We start from the raw sequence: 18966 nt of genomic DNA, 5'->3' as shown, positions 1-18966 counted from the left end.
AGGGAAAAGTGTATTTTGCCATTCCACACAGAAAATTCTGTGGGCTTCATATGGAAAATTCATGTTCCCCATGTGTTTTCATTTCCTGACAGATCTGGCACTGAGAATCAAGAGGAAAGCCAGCAGAAGGAGAGACTTGTCCTTCTTGGACAAGAAGGAGAGGAACTTGGGAAAGAAACTAAGATGAGAAGGTTACCAATCTGAAAAGAAGATATAGTACAAGGAACTTGAGAATGGACTGCTAAAATACAAGGACATCAGAGAATGCTAAAGAGGGATAGGCATGAAAACTGGAAAAGGATTTTATGGAGAAATCAGCAGTGTGAGAATGAGAAATGTGTCAGGAAATTCCTTAGACCTTACTTGGCAAAAGACATGAGAAAACTGGGCTGTAACAAGAGAGCATGTAGGATTTAGGATTTTCTAGAAAAAAACCCTCATATTAGGTTGGTAAGGAAAGGGAAATTCAAGCAGCTGTTGGGGAAAAAAAAGACAGTAAACAACTAAGAACAAGGATAAGAACAAAAAAGACAAAAAACTGTCACATTTGCATGAAATGGACAGCAAAGAGGGATCCTGAACCTTCATGCTTCTTTGCTGCCAGCAACCAACTTCTAAACCTGCTGGTCTAGGTCTGTCAAGTCTTTTCTTCCTGATCTGCAGAAAGCATGTATGTATTGTGCTGGACAGCTGGTCCCAGCTAATAGGGAGCAGACTGGGACTTAAAAGGGCCTCATTCATTTGAGAATCTATTAGGATGCAGATATAACACCACAGAATTTTTCCTTCTTGACTCCTTCCCCACAGAGAAATGGTAAATAAAAATATATCAGTGCTCTTAAGGATGTAAGCTCACACACATAATAGGAAACAACAAACTGACAGCTTCTTATGCAATACAGTCCATTACATAAATGTACATGTGTATATTCTTGCAAGGGCTCATTCCATACCTTTCACTACCTAGCAGTCCTCATGGTGAAAAAAATATCTGACCCATAAGACAAACAGTTTAAGTTTAAAGGAAGTGAGGAATGAATGAGACGAATGGGAGTTAAGTAATGAGTAAAGAGTGAACTGTAAGAAAGGCAAGAAGTCAGTACTCAGTGCTGCTTTGAAGTTGCAAATTCTCATTCTGTCACAATTTCTGTAAAGTTTGAAAAAAACATTTAATCTGAATTGGCCAATTTTCATGTTTTACTATCTGCAGTGAATGGCAGAATCTCCTGATCACACTAAGCACTGGAAAATAAAGAACTGAGATTTGAAGTTGCAAGACTAAAATGATGGCTTTTTTTTGTTTAAACCATAGTAATCATTTACCTTAGGTTTCCACAATATCCATTTATCTCAAGAGGTCCTAAAAATGGTAATATTTTTCTTTTAAACCACGTAAACAGAGTAGATGAAAGCATGTTAAGCAAGCAGGAACTGATGCCTGACTGGCACATATCAGTTTGCTTATAGGCAAAGATGAAACTCAGGGAAGTCAGTATGTATCGTATTTGGTAACAGCATGAGATGAAGGGTCTAAGGGGAAAATACAGTTTTCACTTACTATTGTGAAAAAGCATTTTTTTAAGTCAGAAAACACAACAGCAGAAAAAAATAACAAATCTCAGATTTCTCCAAAGAAAACCTCTTCTGGTGTCAGGGATAAGTCACATTCCAACATACATATCTTTCTGTAGATGAAACCATTAAAAGCTACCACAGCTGAGAGAGAACTTTCTTATTGTATGCATGTGTTCATTTCAGATTGGCAGCTCAAACTAATGGCCCAAATGTAGGCATCTGGGCACTGACACTAGAGAGCACAAATTGTGTATTTGATAAACAAGGAAAGTGCACAGTAAGATAGGAGAATAACGTGCCATAGCGTGTAGACCTAAATATGTGCTTACTTTCCACAACATGAACATGAATTGTCTGTTGGCCTCCAAGAGAGACCAAAACCCCAATATGGTTTTCCTAGTGGTATGTCACTGGATATTTCTGAAAATGTTGGAGAGAGGGATGCCTATGTCATCTTCCACCTTAAGGAAGAGCCAAGAAATTTAGAATGACCTTGGGACCCTGAGATTTTCTCCTTGAGATCTACACATGTAGCTGGACGTAGACTGAGCAAACAATCTGAGTCCTGATATTTCCAAACTGGCACTCAAATTTTATCTTCAATCATTGTCTTCTGGCATAATATATGTATGTTTTTGTGCAGCAGTATTTGAAGAATAGTAGTATTTCAGCTACATCTATTATGACCTTTGCTTTGCACACAAATTTTCACTCAATCTGTCTCTAGAGCAACATGAGACAGGAACTGTTCTTTAAAGGTTTAACTAATTTATATTTAGGATTTCAAGGGATGTAGGTTCATCGCTCTGTGACAGTCAGGAGACCTGAAGCCACAGTGAAATGCTAGAGTGCAACAACGAAGCGTTCTGTCAAAGACTTGTAAGAGACAAAGGAAATGTTAATTTTAGGTTTATAAAAAATAGAAAGAAAAGGCAGCGTGGAAGACTACAGGCTTCCTGTCTTTCCTCCAGCTTTCAAGGTCTTGCAACATTTACAACATTTATGAGGATCATGAGTCTGCTCTTAGAGTCTCTGGAGCTCCTGTTCTCCGGTCTTGTAAAACTCAATAACACTTAAAGGTCTCCACAGCTCTGGTTATGCTTGAGTTATATTGCTTTATGAAACATAAGGGACAGCCCTTAGAGTTTGTTTTTCTTCAACCTTTCTCATCTTGCAAAAATCAGTCAAAGTCTACACTGGATCACAGATTACATCATCCGATGCAAGCTTCCTTCCCCTACTACTCTTTTTGTCAGGCATTGAATTTTTATGATAATTATTGGATGCTGGGGCAGATTTCTGTAAATAGAAGTAAATTGTAAATCATAGTCGCATAAAATTACTGCCCTTTTTTTCTTTTTGAATGGCTGAAGTTAAAGGCAAAAAGCTGGACTGTATCTGTCAAACTGCTGTCATTACTACCAAATGATTGCATGAATAATTCCCATTCTGTAAAGTTGTATCAATGTTTGAAGTGTAGAATTCAGAAAACCAAGGGTGCTGTCCTACCTAAAAATGAGTGGTTCTGTGTATCAGCATGATTCTGGTAATCTAGGAGTGAAATGTCAGTTGAAACCATCTTTGCACAGAACAATTACAGGATGACACATTTCAGTAAATCTTTTCTGGCTCAGACAAGTGCAACATTTGTTAAATAAACCAGATTAACATATGGAATTAGAATAAGCAATATGTTCCTTCATTCCTGAAGATTACAGGCACATGTGGCTTGAACAAAGAAACACTCAGTGAAAAGTGAAAAGATGACATAGAAAGATCTCGTGTCTCTCAGATACAAAAAGTTAACAACAACAAGGCTTATTTTTATGCTGAAGTTCTGGCAATAACCACAGAATCACAGAACTGTAGGGGTTGGAAGGGACCTCCAGAGATCATCGAGTCCAACCCCCCTGCCAAAGCAGGTTCCCTACAGCAGGTCGCACAGGTCGGCATCCAGGCAGCTCTTGAACATCTCCAGAGAAGGAGACTCCACCACCTCCCTGGGCAGCCTGTTCCAGTGCTCCGTCACCTCACTGTAAAGAAGTTCTTGCGCACATTTGTGCAGAACTTCCTATGCTGCAGCTTGTGTCCGTTTCCCCTTGTCCTGTCTCCACTCACCACTGAAAACAGTCCGGCCTCGCCATTCTGCCCCCCACACCTTAGATACTTATAGACCTGGATCAGGTCCCCTCTCAGTCTTCTTTTCTCAAGGCTGAACAGACCCAGTTCACTCAGCCTTTCCTCATAGGAGAGATGCTCCAGGCCCTTCACCATCTTCGTGGCCCTCCGCTGGACTCTGTCCAAGAGATCCCTGTCTTTTTTGTACTGGGGAGCCCAGAACTGGACACAGTACTCCAGATGAGGCCTCACCAGGGCAGAGTAGAGGGGGAGGATCACCTCCCTCTCACCAATAGTGTTGATTAATTACAGGATCCTTAATTCAAAGATTACCCAAACAAGAACATTCAAGATTTAAAAAGCAGATTTCTAAAAGCCTCAACAGCAGCAACTGATGAACTAGAGCTATGCAAAAATATTATAGGCCAGACTTCAAGCTCAGGACAGCCACTACTTTTGAACCTTCCTGAAGGCTCCCTTTTAGAGTAAACATGGAAGATCAACCAAGGAAATGTCCAAGCAACCTCAATTACAGAGAATACAGACAATCCAGATACATTATGGCAGCTTTTGGAAAATCTGAAGGTAAACTGCATTTTCTCAATTTCCACATGAGTGTAATGATAAGCTTCTGTTTCTCATTTTATAAGGGGACAGTGTGAACCATTGCTTGCAGCTCATTATTACCATCGTAGTCTATGTATAGACTATAAATTAGTCACTCACAGTCACTTCCATATTGGGAAGCCCCAGTTTCTTAGAGAAGTGTGATATAGAGCTTATCCATTCTATGATATAAGACATTATGAGATTCATACAGCTAACTAAAGTGAAAGATGTCTAAGTTCAGTCCCAAGTTGATAGACATCTAAGTCAATGCCAGCAGTTGCTTCAGTATAAGATGGTAATTCTTTATTTACAGCGTTTTTACCTAAAATCAAGTCTGTAACAGGTTTACAGATTTCAGAGAAACTCTTTGTACACACCCTGAAGAAAATTTCCTCCATCTGTTATTTCAAAAGCCATTCGACTGCATACTTTTCCATACTGAACATGAAGAAAAATTTCTTTACTGTGAGGGTGACAGAGCACTGGAACAGGCTGCCCAGAGAGGCTGTGGAGTCTCCTTCTTAGAAGACTCTCAAAACCCACCTGGATGCTTTCCTGTGCAACCTGCTGTAGGGAACCTGCTTTAGCAAGGGGGTTTAGAGCAATTCATCACACTTTTTCCTCTGAACACACTGAAGTATTTTATTATTAAAGCTTCACAGAATTTAAAAAAAATTGCAAGTAGTCTCCTCTAATACCAATAAGAAGTAACTAAGCTGCTTATGATTGGAGGAGGTGTTTTAGAAGACAGAAACGCATATGGAAGACTACCACAACTGCAAATGTAACTTTCAACTAGTTACAAAAGCTTTCCTCAAAAATTCTGTTTTCCTCTTTTCTCCAGGGACCCAATTTGACAAATATACTTCCTAGGACCCAGTTGAGCAAGATACTTCAGAATATATATAAACAAGCACAAGTGCAACCCCAGAGAATTTTGTGGAACTAGCCACATCTCCTACATCATACACAGAACCCCTTGATGCTTTTTTTTTCCCCTCAAATTTGTCTCAGTTCCAGAACCAATAAAGCATACAAGCTTCCCAAGTGACCTCTTGAAGACTTCAAGAGAAGGAACAAAACTTAAAGAAATACAGCACCTTTGAAATGGCTTGTGCTTACAGGAGTATAAATGTCAGCAACACACCACAGAATTGTAGCTGAAAAATAGCTCAGGATTACTTTCTTCATCTTCTGTAACCTTTTCAAATTAAGTTCCAATTTCATGCTATCAGAATATATTTTATGGCTCTTTCCAGTTCTGGTCACACGAAATGTTACTTTATAGGATATAGCCATCTTCTAACAGAAGAGAAGATTTTAAAGCAAATAATGGTACAACTACATCTCTGGGAGTAAGTTGTTCTACTTAAAGTTTATACTGGGAGGATCCTGTAGAATAGAACTTTTGGGTTGTTGCTTTACTCTTAGTAGGCCAGATTATTAAATTTGTTTCAGTCAACACTATTTGATTAGAATAGAATAGGATGAGTGATTTCCACTCTCTGGGACATAGTCTACTCAAAAAGTAACTGCAAATAACAAATAAAGCTTCCAAACAGAAATTGTTACAATACCACTGGAAAACTACACATGGTATACTCACTGGAAAAATTAATAGAAGAGCTGGGAGGTTGATAAAAATCTAAAAAAATCATAACTTATTAGAGAGAGAGCCTAACAGATCCCTCCTTATTTTTCTCACTGACATTGCAGAACACTATCACATACATTTCCCAGTGTGTGGTTCCCTTCTCTTTTTTTCTTTCTGACTTCATAAGTTTCATATTCTTTCACTTCCTTCAGATTCCATAGGATAATGCATTAATTACCAGCAAGGTAGGAAGAAAAGAGAAATTTAGATAAGATACCAGGGGCAAATTTTTCATTGAGAGGGTGATAAGGCCCTGGCACAGGCTGCCTAGAGAAACTGTGGATGGCCCATCCCTGGAGGCACTCGAGGCCAGGCTGGATGGGGCCCTGGGCAGCCTGAGCTGGTGAGGGGCAGCCCTTCCCCTGGAAGGGGATTGGAAGTAGGTGATCTCTGAGGTTCCTTGCAAACCAAGTCATTTAATGACTCTATGATTCTATGAAATGCCCTCAGATGAACAATAAATGAAGATTTGTTACTGAGAACAAAAGAGAGGCAGCAGAATTTATTCAGAGAGAAAATAACATTAAGAAATGAATAGGAAGGTACTGCCTACACAGTTGTAAGCCCACAGTTCCCAGTAAGACCCTCCTGCATTGAGCTCTATTTGAATATCACAGAAAAGGTTTCTGCCTTGAGCAATGTACAATCTGGAGCACAACAGAGCTTCTCATCAGATGATTTTCTCCTCATGAAACCTGCAAAGATTTCTATAATATCCTCACTGAAACTGAGGCTGTCTCTCTGAGCTATACAAGAGAACAAGGATGGGAGTTTTTTCTGTAATAAAGGCCTAGCTGGGAACTTTGACTATCTAAAGTCAGGGATTCATTTAAGAAATCTCTCTTTTAGAGAAAGTGGAGTTATTAAGAATCTGTTTGAAACTTTGATGATAAATAACATTTGGTAATTCACCATCTTCCAAAGAAAAAGAAGAATCAACTGAAAACACCTGAATTCTAGTCTTCTTCAGGTTACAAGATCACCTGCATTTCATTTTCCACACGGGAAGTTCCTGCCCACATGCAGAGCTCTTACTGTGCTTCTGGACATGAATCTTGCCTGCTAGACATCACGCAAAACTGTCACTCCATTCTGGGTAATTGAGTAAACAAATATATGTATTATAACAAAAAAGACCCATGTGTTGGAAAGAACAAAGAAAGAATAAACAAATATACCATTCTTCTAAGTACTGATGTTTCCCAAGGCTTTGAAGTTTGACAGAGCTGTTTCAGAAATTCCTATGGGGCCAATTTTCTACTAGACTCAAAATCTGACTGCGGAACTGAGGAGGAAAAGAAGAGAAAGATCTCCAACCAGAGAAGAAATGCTTTGGTCTGACTGGTGAGTATTTCTATTTCTTGCTGCTCTTCCTTGCAAAAAAGGAAGGGATGTGATGCCTTCCAAAATCACACGGAAATAACTAATTTCCAAAACTGAAAAATCATCTGCTCTCCTTCACTTTCCAAAAATCCTCCAATATCATTGGTAAGTTCAACAATAGTTTGTATGAACTGCAAGCTCATTTATCAAGTCACGACTTGCTATCTCTACATTTCTTAACAACTCTTCCCCACTGTGTGGCACTTTAGTGTCTTTTTATAATGCCTTGGCTGCTAACTTGCAATGGCAAAAGGTAAAAGAATTCCTGTAAGGGCAAGTAAACCCTCTTCCACGTGACACAGAAATCCTTACACTTCATTAACTTTTATTATAAGTTAGTCACTGGAAAAGTTACTTTACTAGAATCCATACTATGGTTTCACTCTACAAACCATGTCAGAATGCTAAATTGCATTAAAATACTGCTCACCTCTTTATGAACCCAAGATTAATGATACGGTGTAGAAAGGAATATCATTGCTGCTAGGAGCATAATAGGTCACAATCAATTCTAAAATAGCTCACCAAGAACAGGCAGCAAAACTGCACAGGTGGTTCCCACAACTGAAGTCCCACTCCTCAACATACCCATTACTGAAACATCATATTCCACCATCAGAGTCGCCTCTTGTCCACATTGTTTGAGAATACTCATAGCTTCAGCGTGTGTTGTTCCAAGCAGTCGGATTCCATCAACACTCAGCAATCTGTCCCCAGGTTTGATTGTGCCCTCTCTGAAGGGAAATAAAAAAAAAAAGATCTTTATTAATATAAGACAAATTGATTTGGAGATAATACTGTTTATGAAAAGCAATTCTCTCACACCCTCTCTTGACATTCATCCCTCCTAACACTTAACATTTACTCTGACAGTGAGAACGTACAGAGGGCACAGTGGAAAGAAAATCGCTTTAATTGGAAAGTCACCGACTGGAAAACAGCTTAACACATAGCTAAATAATCAAGTCATGTTAAATAACAACCAAGTATAGCTTCTGCTTCAGCATATGCTTTGTTTCTGCCTTGTCCACACAAGTCCTCTTTCATACACACACTGACACCTATTTTGATATTTTCAGATATTTTCCTAGAAATATATACAAGGTATTACAAACACATGAGAAAAGAAGCAGACTGCAAAATATGAATGTCCATTTTTTGATTTTCTTTAAAATACCCCCTACTTGAAAAGCTTCATTTTCCTTTTCCTCCTATCCAAAAGAAATTTGTCTATAAATGTTCACTGTCTCCTAGGCTTATAACATACTCAGAATTCTAATGGAAAGTGAAGTACTAATATTGCTAGCTTAAGAATGAGGGAGAAAAACAAGAAGGCAAGGGTGATGAAAGTGGGGAGATAGGGGAGGGACAGAAGACAAAAGCTCACTTGAAACATTTACTTCTCAACTAACGTTTCCAAATGCAAAAATGTCAACATAAGCTATAGAATACCAGGCTACTTTAAAACAACTGCCAATTTCTTTAATGAATTAAGAACACAAATATGATTTTTTGAAAATATGAATCAAACACAAACATAAAGTGAATATTCTTTCTTTACGTAGGTGATATTACACAAAAATACATTCTTTGGGCCAAACCACACATCTGCACTCAGAAGTTTTCCAGGCAAAGTCACGTATGAACTCATATGCAGATATCAACAAGAGTCTTAAAACAATAGCACAACAACACCAAAGGCATAAAAGTATTTTTCTGGAGTGCAAGAGAAAAAGATTGTGGTGCTCGTGTATAAAAAGCATAATTAAGATCTTCAGCATTTGTTTGAAGGCTGCAAAGATTGTGCTCCGACCTGCTGCAGAGATTTCTTCTAACAATTTTAGGTTAATTTTTGCATGAGTAGCCTTGGAACATGCAAGATGCTTTGTTAACTTAAGTTCACACCACACTGTGATGTGCTGAGCCACTGTGGTTTTCTATTACTGTTATTATCACTACAACTAAATGCACAGATTTCAAAGGAACAGGTTTGAATACATCTACTCCACATTTTAACTTCTATCCCAAACAATTCACTTTTCTCTATTTCTCTTTCACTTGCGCTACAGGGAAAGATGAATTGTACCTGTCAGCAGGCCCTCCGGGTCTAACACATGTTATTACAACAGGACGAGATTTATTTCTGTCATCGTGTGCTCCACCTAGAAAAAGAAAAGTGAGAGAAAGCACACCTTCATTTTACACATTTTATGAAAGCTCATTTCCAAATGCTAAGGTTTACAGCTTGCACACTTCAATATGGCCTAAAAAGAGCAAAAAGTGATGAAGCAATTAATATGAACCTCCCATGATTTTTATTGGGAAAAAAAAAAATCAACCTATTGAATTGTACAGACGATTCTTTATACAATGTTTCTACAGAGTGACTCTTATTAAAGGTATATTACTTTCTTAGAAACTTTACTCTCTAAATTTCATCTCATTGTGAAAAATTACTGCTCTGTAATGTTTGCTGTGCTGAGAAAAAAATACCCGTACTTCATGTAAGTGTACTGAACAACTTCCTGCAGATTTTGGTGGCAGCAAAACCTGGTGTAAAATGAAGTTGTTTGTGTTCTTGTGGCATAAAGGATTAATTACTGTTGTTCCATAAACAAAAATTAGAGCAGTTCATAAAAGCAGTACATTAATGAATGGAAGAAGTAATACATGAATCACAGAGATTTTTTAACAAACTGTAAGTCATAAATCCTGAAATAATTTCTAAGTGCTATGGAATCTTATTGCTTCTTTTGCTGATTTCGAAAATAGTGTTCACATTCAGTAACTCACCTCTTATTACAAACCCAAAAGTGTTCCCCTCTTTATGTAAAGTAACTTCCACAGTTCTGAAGATGACACCTGTTCCTTGTACAGCTAAAAAAAGAAAAAAATCCACACTATTAATTATTATTATTATTATTATTATTACTAAGTTTAATTTACACCTTTTCCAAACCAAGCTAGCCGTTTTATTTGTGGCCACACGATTGGATTCTATTACACATCAGTCAGACCAAAGATCTGTCATTAAAACTCACACTTTATTTTGAGATAATTTTGCACCAGATACTTTACAGGTCAAGATTTTTAATGTGTTTGATAGAATCATAGAATGGCCTGGGTTGGAAGGGACCTCAAGGATCATCTAATACCAAACTGCACAATGCACAAAGATAAAAACAAAAAACAACAAACTGTATAAAATGAATGCTCTGTGAGGTGCAGAAGTAATAAAACATCCTGCAATGCCCCAGCCTGCAATAATCCCAGTTTCCAAGGTCCCTGTAACAACAGTCCTAAAGTGCATGCTGACAGCCTACGTGTGGCCCCAAAGACCAGCAGTGCCTTCCTGACTCTTCCTGCCTCTCCCTTGGGATGCTTCCTGCTATGGGATCCTTCTGCCCAAGTGCCTATCTTCACAAAACATGCAAGAATGTAGTTTTTTTCTTGGAGTCTTTCAATCCCCATTAAACTTGATTAACCATAACCAGAAAATTTTAAAGTTACTGTAGGGAACCAGAAAAACAAGCCTATGAAGTCACATAAATCTCATTTCCTTAGGAAAACAGGAAATGACTCTCTAAAGCACTGCTTTGTCTAGCACTAATTTTTGTTACAACTCAAATATCAGAATGGTGTTATCAACATCCACACAGTTCATTTTCAGCTAAAAACCCTTCATTGATAGAAAAGGATGAAATTATGGAGAGAAGATGACAGCTCTTGCTTTATCCCTATCAACTGAAAGTAGCCCAGTGTACAGCACAAGCTGTATCTTCACTTGCTGTTTGCTTGGTGTGGCTCGTGGCCTCCCCTGGGGAAAGGGAAGCCACGTAGCTCAGCAGTGAGGAAGGGCACACAGCATCCTTCCACCTCAGCAGTGACCACTCAGGCAGCTGTACTTCCACACCAAGCTCAGCCTGAGAGGTGAAAAAAACCCTTAGCTGTTAGCTACAAGAGGAAGATGCAAGGCAGACAGCTCATGCTCCAGTTTGAAATGCTGAGGTAGCTTGCGCTGAAAATAGAAGCTGGATCCCCCTGTTGTGAGCACTGCCAGCCAGGGAAGGAAGCACTAGGGAGAGTGGGATTACTAGTGCTCAGCCAGATGTAATCCATCATTATTAATGTACTGACATTTCCCCACTCAGAAACCAAAACAGTCCTCTCTCTGAGGGGGAACTGTGACAACAGCAGTAGAACTTCATTATGTATGGGGCAGGGAAGGAGGTGCCAGTTCTTCCCCATATGACCTATCAAAAAACTTTTGTTTATAAGAAGTCACTTTGTCTAGCCTGTTCATCAGATTTAACAGGAACAACTAAACTCCTGATTATCACCAACATTATTAGCCACGCTTGTATGAAGGAATCAGAAGTTCCAAGGACTTAACAAAAAGGTTATGACTGCTACTGTAATTTACTGTTGCAAACTGCTGCTTCTGTAGATGAGAGTGGCACATCAGCCAACAGCGGTGAAAATGAAAACTCACTTAAGTGAGTGCAGAACAAATTATTCTCATATGACAACTACATCTCTAGCAAAATAATTCAGTTGAGTTCATCACCTCAAACACTGTGTTTCTGAACAGGAAGTTCCTAAACCACAGGCACACACTAATCAGCAGCGAACATTCCAAACATTAAGGCGATTGTCAGGAGGTCATAAAAGCAACCAAATATGTAATTAGACTAACTCTCCAGCTGCTACAAAACAGTGGGGAGTACATTCTCTTCTGAGCACTGATGGATTCTTTGGCTTTTACTGCAATCAAAGTCTTTATTTAAGGATAGAAGAGCTTTCTAGTTGGCTTTGCAGTTTTCTTCTGGCCAAGCACCAGAAAACCTCATCTCCTCCCCTCCAGTGAGCAGCATGAAAGAGCATGCACACTTTTAAAGGTTTTTGGTTCAGCCCCTTGGTGCCACCTGTCATTTACTCTGTCACTTTAGGCCCAGGTTTCCAGCTTACCATTACTCTGGCTTTCATTTAATACCTGAGAGCCTCAATTCCTACTGATTCTCTCCCACTGTGCCAGAGACATAAACATAAAAAGAAAGGGCAAATAAGAGGGAAGGAAGACATTCAACAGCACTCTTTCACTTTGCTGTCAACTTATATTTGCTTTTGAAGACAATCCTGCTCAACAAGAAGTCTTCATTTCACTAATAGAATTCTTGCAGATTTTACCTATCTCTATAGACTACTCCACGGGATCTTCTGTCCCAAAAATAAGATGTTGCCTAAAACTGATGCTAGAAGTGACTGGAAAAATTCCAAAATACGTTATCTGGGAAAGCAGGAAGTGTTGCAAGTGGAGAGAGGGAATAAAGTCAGATATTCATAGGTCTCACCTCAGATCTTACTCTAACATGAAAGATTGTGTTGCCTTAGAATCCACCTAATCTAATTCTCAGTACTAGAAACTGGAAAAAAATAGTGGAAGTTGACAAGACTCAGCTTTGTCATTGGCTGAATTTATGCTCCTAATCTCAGAGCACCTTTGAGAGCATCCCCCTGTACTGCCAACACTTTTTGTATTGTATCCACGTTCTGCAATAAGCCAGAGGAAAAAAATATAAGAAAACCACTAGCAAAAGAAGATCATGACCACATCTACCTCAGTGCTGACAACACATCTGTTATTCTGTATAGGTTTCAGTTTGCTCTGCTTTTACTTACAGACCGGAGGGAGCTCATACTCCACTTCTAAAACAACCCTCTCGCCAACATTCTTCAGCAGACTGATGATCTCATCATGGCGAAATTTGGTCAGGTTGATGCCATTCACAGATTTGATGTAGTCACCTACATCCAGCTGGTCACTCCTAGGAAAAGGTACATATTCTTTTCATTAAAGACAGATCTGGTGGACCAAACCAATTATCTTAAATTACTGTTTAGTAATGGCAAGAAACAGCTTTTTCTATTCATCTAGATTAAAACAAGTTGATCTTTCAAACAGAAAGTAGCCTTTAAGAACTTAATCTAATCTAGTTTGTTAAATATTACAAGAACATTGTTGCATTATTAATTTCTGATGTACAAAAACAGATGTGCAATATAGGAATTGGATGATTTGGCTGGTTCAGGCAAAGGATATGGGAAAACATCTCCCCATCTTTATCTCTCCATCTTAGGGATACTTCCAGAACTATTTTTTCAGACAGCAGTAGCCTTCATAGTTAACATCACAGCTACAGGAGACAGGCCACAGCCCAAAAGCATATATTCTGCTCAGGTACTTGGAATGATTCAACTTGATCTTTATTTCTTGACCTCTTTTGCTTATATACAACAGCATTTCATCTTACTCTGTTGTACGCAAGGCAGCTATGACTTTAGACTTCTTTATAATCTTAAAAGAAGCTAATGAACCACCTTATTTATTATATGACAGTAGAATTAGATTTTCAGTTTTATTTTTATCCTCAATATTTTTTGCTGCTTCTCTCAAGTTTACAAGGACAAAAAATAAAAAAATTTAAAAAAAGGTCAAATTTCTACAATTTAGAAGAAACCTAATTAGTCTCACAATAACTTTTAAATACCTCACTGGTAATACTAGCTTTTGTGAAAGTAGCCTTGAGGGAGGAGGGGGACCAGCTGTTGCCATTTCTGAGATTCTCTGGTCTGATGGCCTACCACTGCAGATGCATACAATCAGATATTCGTTAGTGACCTTTCTGATGAAGTATGTATTTCTGAAGCATTCACATCTTATAATGCATTTTGTATCCTGAAATATGGTTACCTAGCAGCGATTCCTCCTTGACGAAGATTAGATACTCTTGGTTTCCCATCCTTGTCGATTCCACCTGATACTGTAAGCCCTAGGGTAGTGCCTTCTTTTTTCATTAATTCAACTATCGTCGAGCCCTTGAATTCCTCTGGTGAAAGAAAATTATTGGCACTATTAAAATTAAATGATGACACAGATGTTGCTTTTCTACAATGTCATCCACTTCCCAAGAAAATAATTGTGTATGTTCATAAGAAATAACATATACGTCTGGAGATTCTTTATGTTACAATTCACAAGTTCTGTTCACAAGGTTTTGCATACAAGTAAATCCTATACACACGTTCTGTAAAAGGTCATTAAAACTACACCAGTATGCTAGTATACTATACAGAGCCAATAAATACAAACCCCAGTAACACTTAAACTAAAGGCAGTTGTTTCACATTTTAGAACATCATCTCCTCTCATTTTCTGTTTCTTCTTCTGAACTTCTATGCTTTAAAAAGCATTTCAGCTTATAACTAAATAGAAGGGTAAAAGACACACTGCTACAATGGGACTAGAAAACTTCAGACTTAATTTAGGCCACTTGAAGACGTCGGTGATAATCAGAAGAACTGAATGTATAAGAATCCAGGTGGAGATTAAATGCATCAGTTTTATTGCTAATTCTTACACAAACAGATTAATGCTCTGATCTCTTAGCTGTGAAGGTCTTCCACAGCCACATGCTATCTGGGATGCCCTCTCTTGCAGTTTGCCCACTTGGCATTCTCTGAAAATGCCAAACTACTGTCATGGAGCTCAACAAATGCAGACCCTCTGGAAGAGACAGCCTGGAGTGCTCAGAAAGAGATGGCCTTATTTCAGGTGGCTGGATACGTCAATGTACATATGCACAGCTGCAGCCATGCTGGAGCCATGAGACACTCATACCTCATGCCTAATGTTTCCAGAGAAGATCCATCAAAACCATCAGCTTCCCAGATATTCTGGGAAAAAGTATATTAAGTCCTAAAGATCAATCCTGAAAATGATGACGTTCCAGAAGGATCATCCATCTCTTTGGTTCCTTCTCAGTGTAAATGTGCAGCTTCTAGGTCAGATACAAACAGCACCAAGCACACACTGCAAACTACGCTATATCAGCACTGCAATGAACTAGCAACCTTGCCATGGCAGCATAAGACAAAGATAAAGAGCAGCCCAAGAAACAAGCAAGTTAATTGTGTACATTTGTATGTTCACCCATAAGCATTAGAAGCACAGAATAAGCACTATACAAATGGCAGCAAGGGTCTTTCAGTATCTTTCCCGTATGACTGAGAAGACAACCTCATATGTCATGACTTCAGGATGAAGAACAGCTGCCCTGAGCAACAACTCCCAGGCCTGAGCAATATAGAAGTAAAACCAGAGGGCAGAGAGATGCATTCAGAGGAGCTAAAGCCCTGGTATTCTGTCAACTTCAGTACTGCTTTAACTGCTGAATCTGCTGCAGACATGGCATCACCCTACGGAGGGTCCCTGCTCCATTCTAGCTGACAGGCTCTTCTTTCCATTCTGGCTGGTGATGACCTCACTTCAGTTATTCACAGTTCTACCACTGTACAGTATGACTTAAGTGCTTGGGTAAGAATTTTCCTAAGCTTAAAAACCTCCTACTAAGAAAAACTTCTGCATTGTATTCAGTCAGTAGCAAGGGTTGGTCTAACTTTTAAGCAACTATACCAAAAGTGGAAGATTTATTATAATAAGACAGATGACAAGAGACTGTGAGACTGTTCAAGACGTGTCCCTGCCCATTCAGACTCAGACAGTAGCACAGCTACCTCATGCATACAACTTGCCTGGCAACAGAAGAGTTTCAAGCACCAACTGGAAGCTACTGAGCTTCCACAATAACGTTTGTGCACATCTGGCCATTCCGACAGGTCAGAAAGAACAGATGTGATTATCTGCATATGGCCATATAGACAAGTTGCATAGCAGTAAGAGACACTATGGAACAAAACACTATTTTCAGTTTTACAAAATACCTGCAAGCATTCACAGTGGTTACAGGAGTCACGCTCTGTACTTACTGTAACCAAAAACACTGCACAGTTGCACCCCCGATGCACACTACAACCTCAGGTGCTGGGTAGGTGTGCTCTACTTGTTTATTCTGAGTTTACTTGATTATGAGATCTGGATTCAGAAGGACAATTCCCCTCCTCCCTTCTCTCCCAATCCAAATCCTCCCTTTAACTTCCCAGTAGTACAATCTAATTCTCAGGACTCTCTAAGAATTTTGTTCAACAAACTTTGCTAAAACATGTATAGAGAATATCAGCAATGCACTGAGCATGCCTAATTTTTTGCCATACCATTACACTGCTGTGTTTTTCAATCTTTTAAATAGGTTCTGAGTTTGCAAACAAATGCTGGGAAATACTCTGCTGCTTGAAGTGACCTATGGAACAGATGATCCACACAGTGGTTTAAACCATCTAATTATTACACAGTTCCTTCCAACTGCTGGCATGGAAAATAATAGCCAGGCTAGCTCTTTCTCACCATCTATTTTGACAAATCTCTGTATACCTCTGCCAAGAGACAGTGACCTCTAGACACTCTCCCTAGATAGGCAGTAGAGATGTATTAGCACCGCAAAGGAAGGTGGTGAGGAATGCTCACTGCTATCTGACAAACAGATTAGGTCATCTAGGAGTACACAACAGTTTCCTTAGGCTTGTCCCCCTGGAAGGTTTTATCTCTTTTTTTCTTTGTAGTGTAATCATAACAGGAACAAATTAATCTGCCTAATCTGTTCTTGTTTATGACAGACTGCTGTCCTGCAAAGAGCTCTTAAACTTGATATCCCAGACTCCATTTTTCATCTCTGCTTTTTTAAATCATGCACGATTACTCCCTTTCAAAAGCTATATCTGCACTCATCTTATTATTCTCATACACTCATATTACTCATCTGCACTCCTTCTACATTATTACTACAGACTAATCCCACAGGAATATTATCAAAATGCCCAATAACAGAACAAGACAAGGACTTTATCTCTATAACCTCCTTTCTAACAAGTAATGGCATCCTTATGTGCTATTCTTTAAACAACACAAGGTCAGTCTCTATTCTCTAGGTAACAAAAAGCTACGTTACTTTTTGTGTGTTAAAACCGTAATTCATGTATCAGCTCACTCATAATTCATTACTTGCCAACCAGAAAGCTCCTAATTAGTCAGTAAGCTCTGGGGTCCGCTCCTTCCCACATGCACTCCCACAGCACTAAAGACATTAGCATAGTCAGCATCAGAAGGAAAGGCAAAGAAGCTATTTCCAGATTTCTTATAATTTATAAGGAAAATAGGAGTTCAATTTACAAGACTTTTGTTTAATGGCAAACTAAATAGAAGACATGGGCTTAGGCAACAGTATCTTCCTCCTCCACAACCAGTTCATGAAGTATCAGATGTAGGAACATCATTCTTGCAACACATCTCTGTGATACCAACCACGTGAATTATTCTAAAATGAAACTGCACTGAGAAAAAACAGTTCCAAGTCTATAAAAAAAAGCCCAAATCAATACCATTTTACACTTCAGTCTGAGAAACACACTTGCAAGCTTCCTCCCCTCCTACCACTACCAATAGCAGTAGCACTCGGTGCGGCACAGCTCCCAGCAGGCTCTAAGCACGGGATGAGACCCTGGGGCTGCCCCAGGAATGCCACTGTCCCTATGGGTGACCCTGGGCACACGCCTGTTCCCACAGCTTTGAGGCTGTCCACCTACCTGTGGCATGGGGCTGGGGAATCCCACCGCGTCCTGGAGATGGGCTCATTATGGGGAGTGCAAACGTGCACGCACACTTGTGCACGCATGCAGACGTAACGTGGAAATGAGTTTCCACTCCAGAGAGCTTAGCGTGTATCTCCAGTCCTATAAGGTGGAGCGTACACAGCAGCTGAACTCTGAAGAAAACATTACGCTCTTGATTTTTTTCCCCTTTGTTCCTCATCTGAATGCTTCTCTTAGTCCGCTGCTGCAGTGGTGTGATTGTGTGTGCCCTGTTACGACAGCTGGTGCAAGAAGACTACGAGCTGCAACCCGGGAGACTACAGGGATCCTCAGTGTGGGACAGGAATGCTTCAAAGATAAGCAAGTGTTCAAATACAGGAATGAGTAAATCTCCCTGTAAGAAGATGAATAAACAGAATAGCTTGCACGTAAGGAAAATTCAAGAAACATCACGTCAAATTGTTTTTTCTTCAAGGAGAGTACTTTTCACAATGAAACTCCAAGAATTTTAAATACGATCAGACATTATGTAATTCCCTGCATTTTGATGTATGTAAATCTCATGTTTTAATGAATAAAAAGCGTGGAAAATAAGTTGACTCATGAGATTTCTGAATATGGAACACATTCATTTTCACAAAAAAAAGAAGATTTAATACTAGGATTCAGAAAATAATTTCTCCCAGAACAACATTTGAAAGCCAAGAGAACACTTAATCAAAATTTTATCACCTATTTTATATATTCCTGCAGTTTTATATCTTAATTTACATATTAAAGTAAAATAGAAAACCTTTTCCCTTTATTCCAGATGCTGTCTTTTTGTTGTTGTTGCTGTTCCCTTCTGTGAAGTTTTCATTTTTAGATCCAAGAAAATGTCTAAAATCAATGCAATCAGGTCAAGCTCCTGCATCCTCCACCTATTCAATGAGTTTGCTCTGTGCAGCCAGGACAGAGCACAAAGAAAACCTAACCTAAAAGTGAAAGTAAGGCTTGCTTTTATTGACCATTTCCTACCAAAAGACTTACCTAATCAATAAGTAAGTAATTGGTAAGTCTGTTGAAAATACAGTCAGTGCTGTCCT

At 39.1% G+C, this 18966-nt stretch overlaps 1 protein-coding gene across 11 annotated transcripts in view; it reads right to left on the bottom strand.

The window, feature by feature from the left end:
- The window catches only part of GRIP1 (glutamate receptor interacting protein 1), a gene marked incomplete at both ends in the record, with an annotated part of 306122 nt that overhangs the window by 61469 nt on the left and 225687 nt on the right, over nt 1-18966 (bottom strand). For all 11 annotated transcript variants that reach the window (XM_079548305.1, XM_079548298.1, XM_079548296.1 and 8 more), the window contains 5 exons: nt 7928-8073; nt 9426-9501; nt 10133-10216; nt 13019-13164; nt 14091-14226. In XM_079548305.1, the coding sequence (XP_079404431.1) occupies nt 7928-8073; nt 9426-9501; nt 10133-10216; nt 13019-13164; nt 14091-14226 (588 nt within the window). The remainder of the gene's footprint in view (nt 1-7927; nt 8074-9425; nt 9502-10132; nt 10217-13018; nt 13165-14090; nt 14227-18966) is intronic.

Source organism: Tetrao urogallus, assembly GCF_951394365.1.
Source record: "Tetrao urogallus genome assembly, chromosome: 1".
Classification (NCBI taxonomy): domain Eukaryota; kingdom Metazoa; phylum Chordata; class Aves; order Galliformes; family Phasianidae; genus Tetrao; species Tetrao urogallus.
The sequence above is the reverse complement of the archived record's forward strand: the minus strand, read 5'-3'. Positions and strand labels throughout refer to the sequence as shown.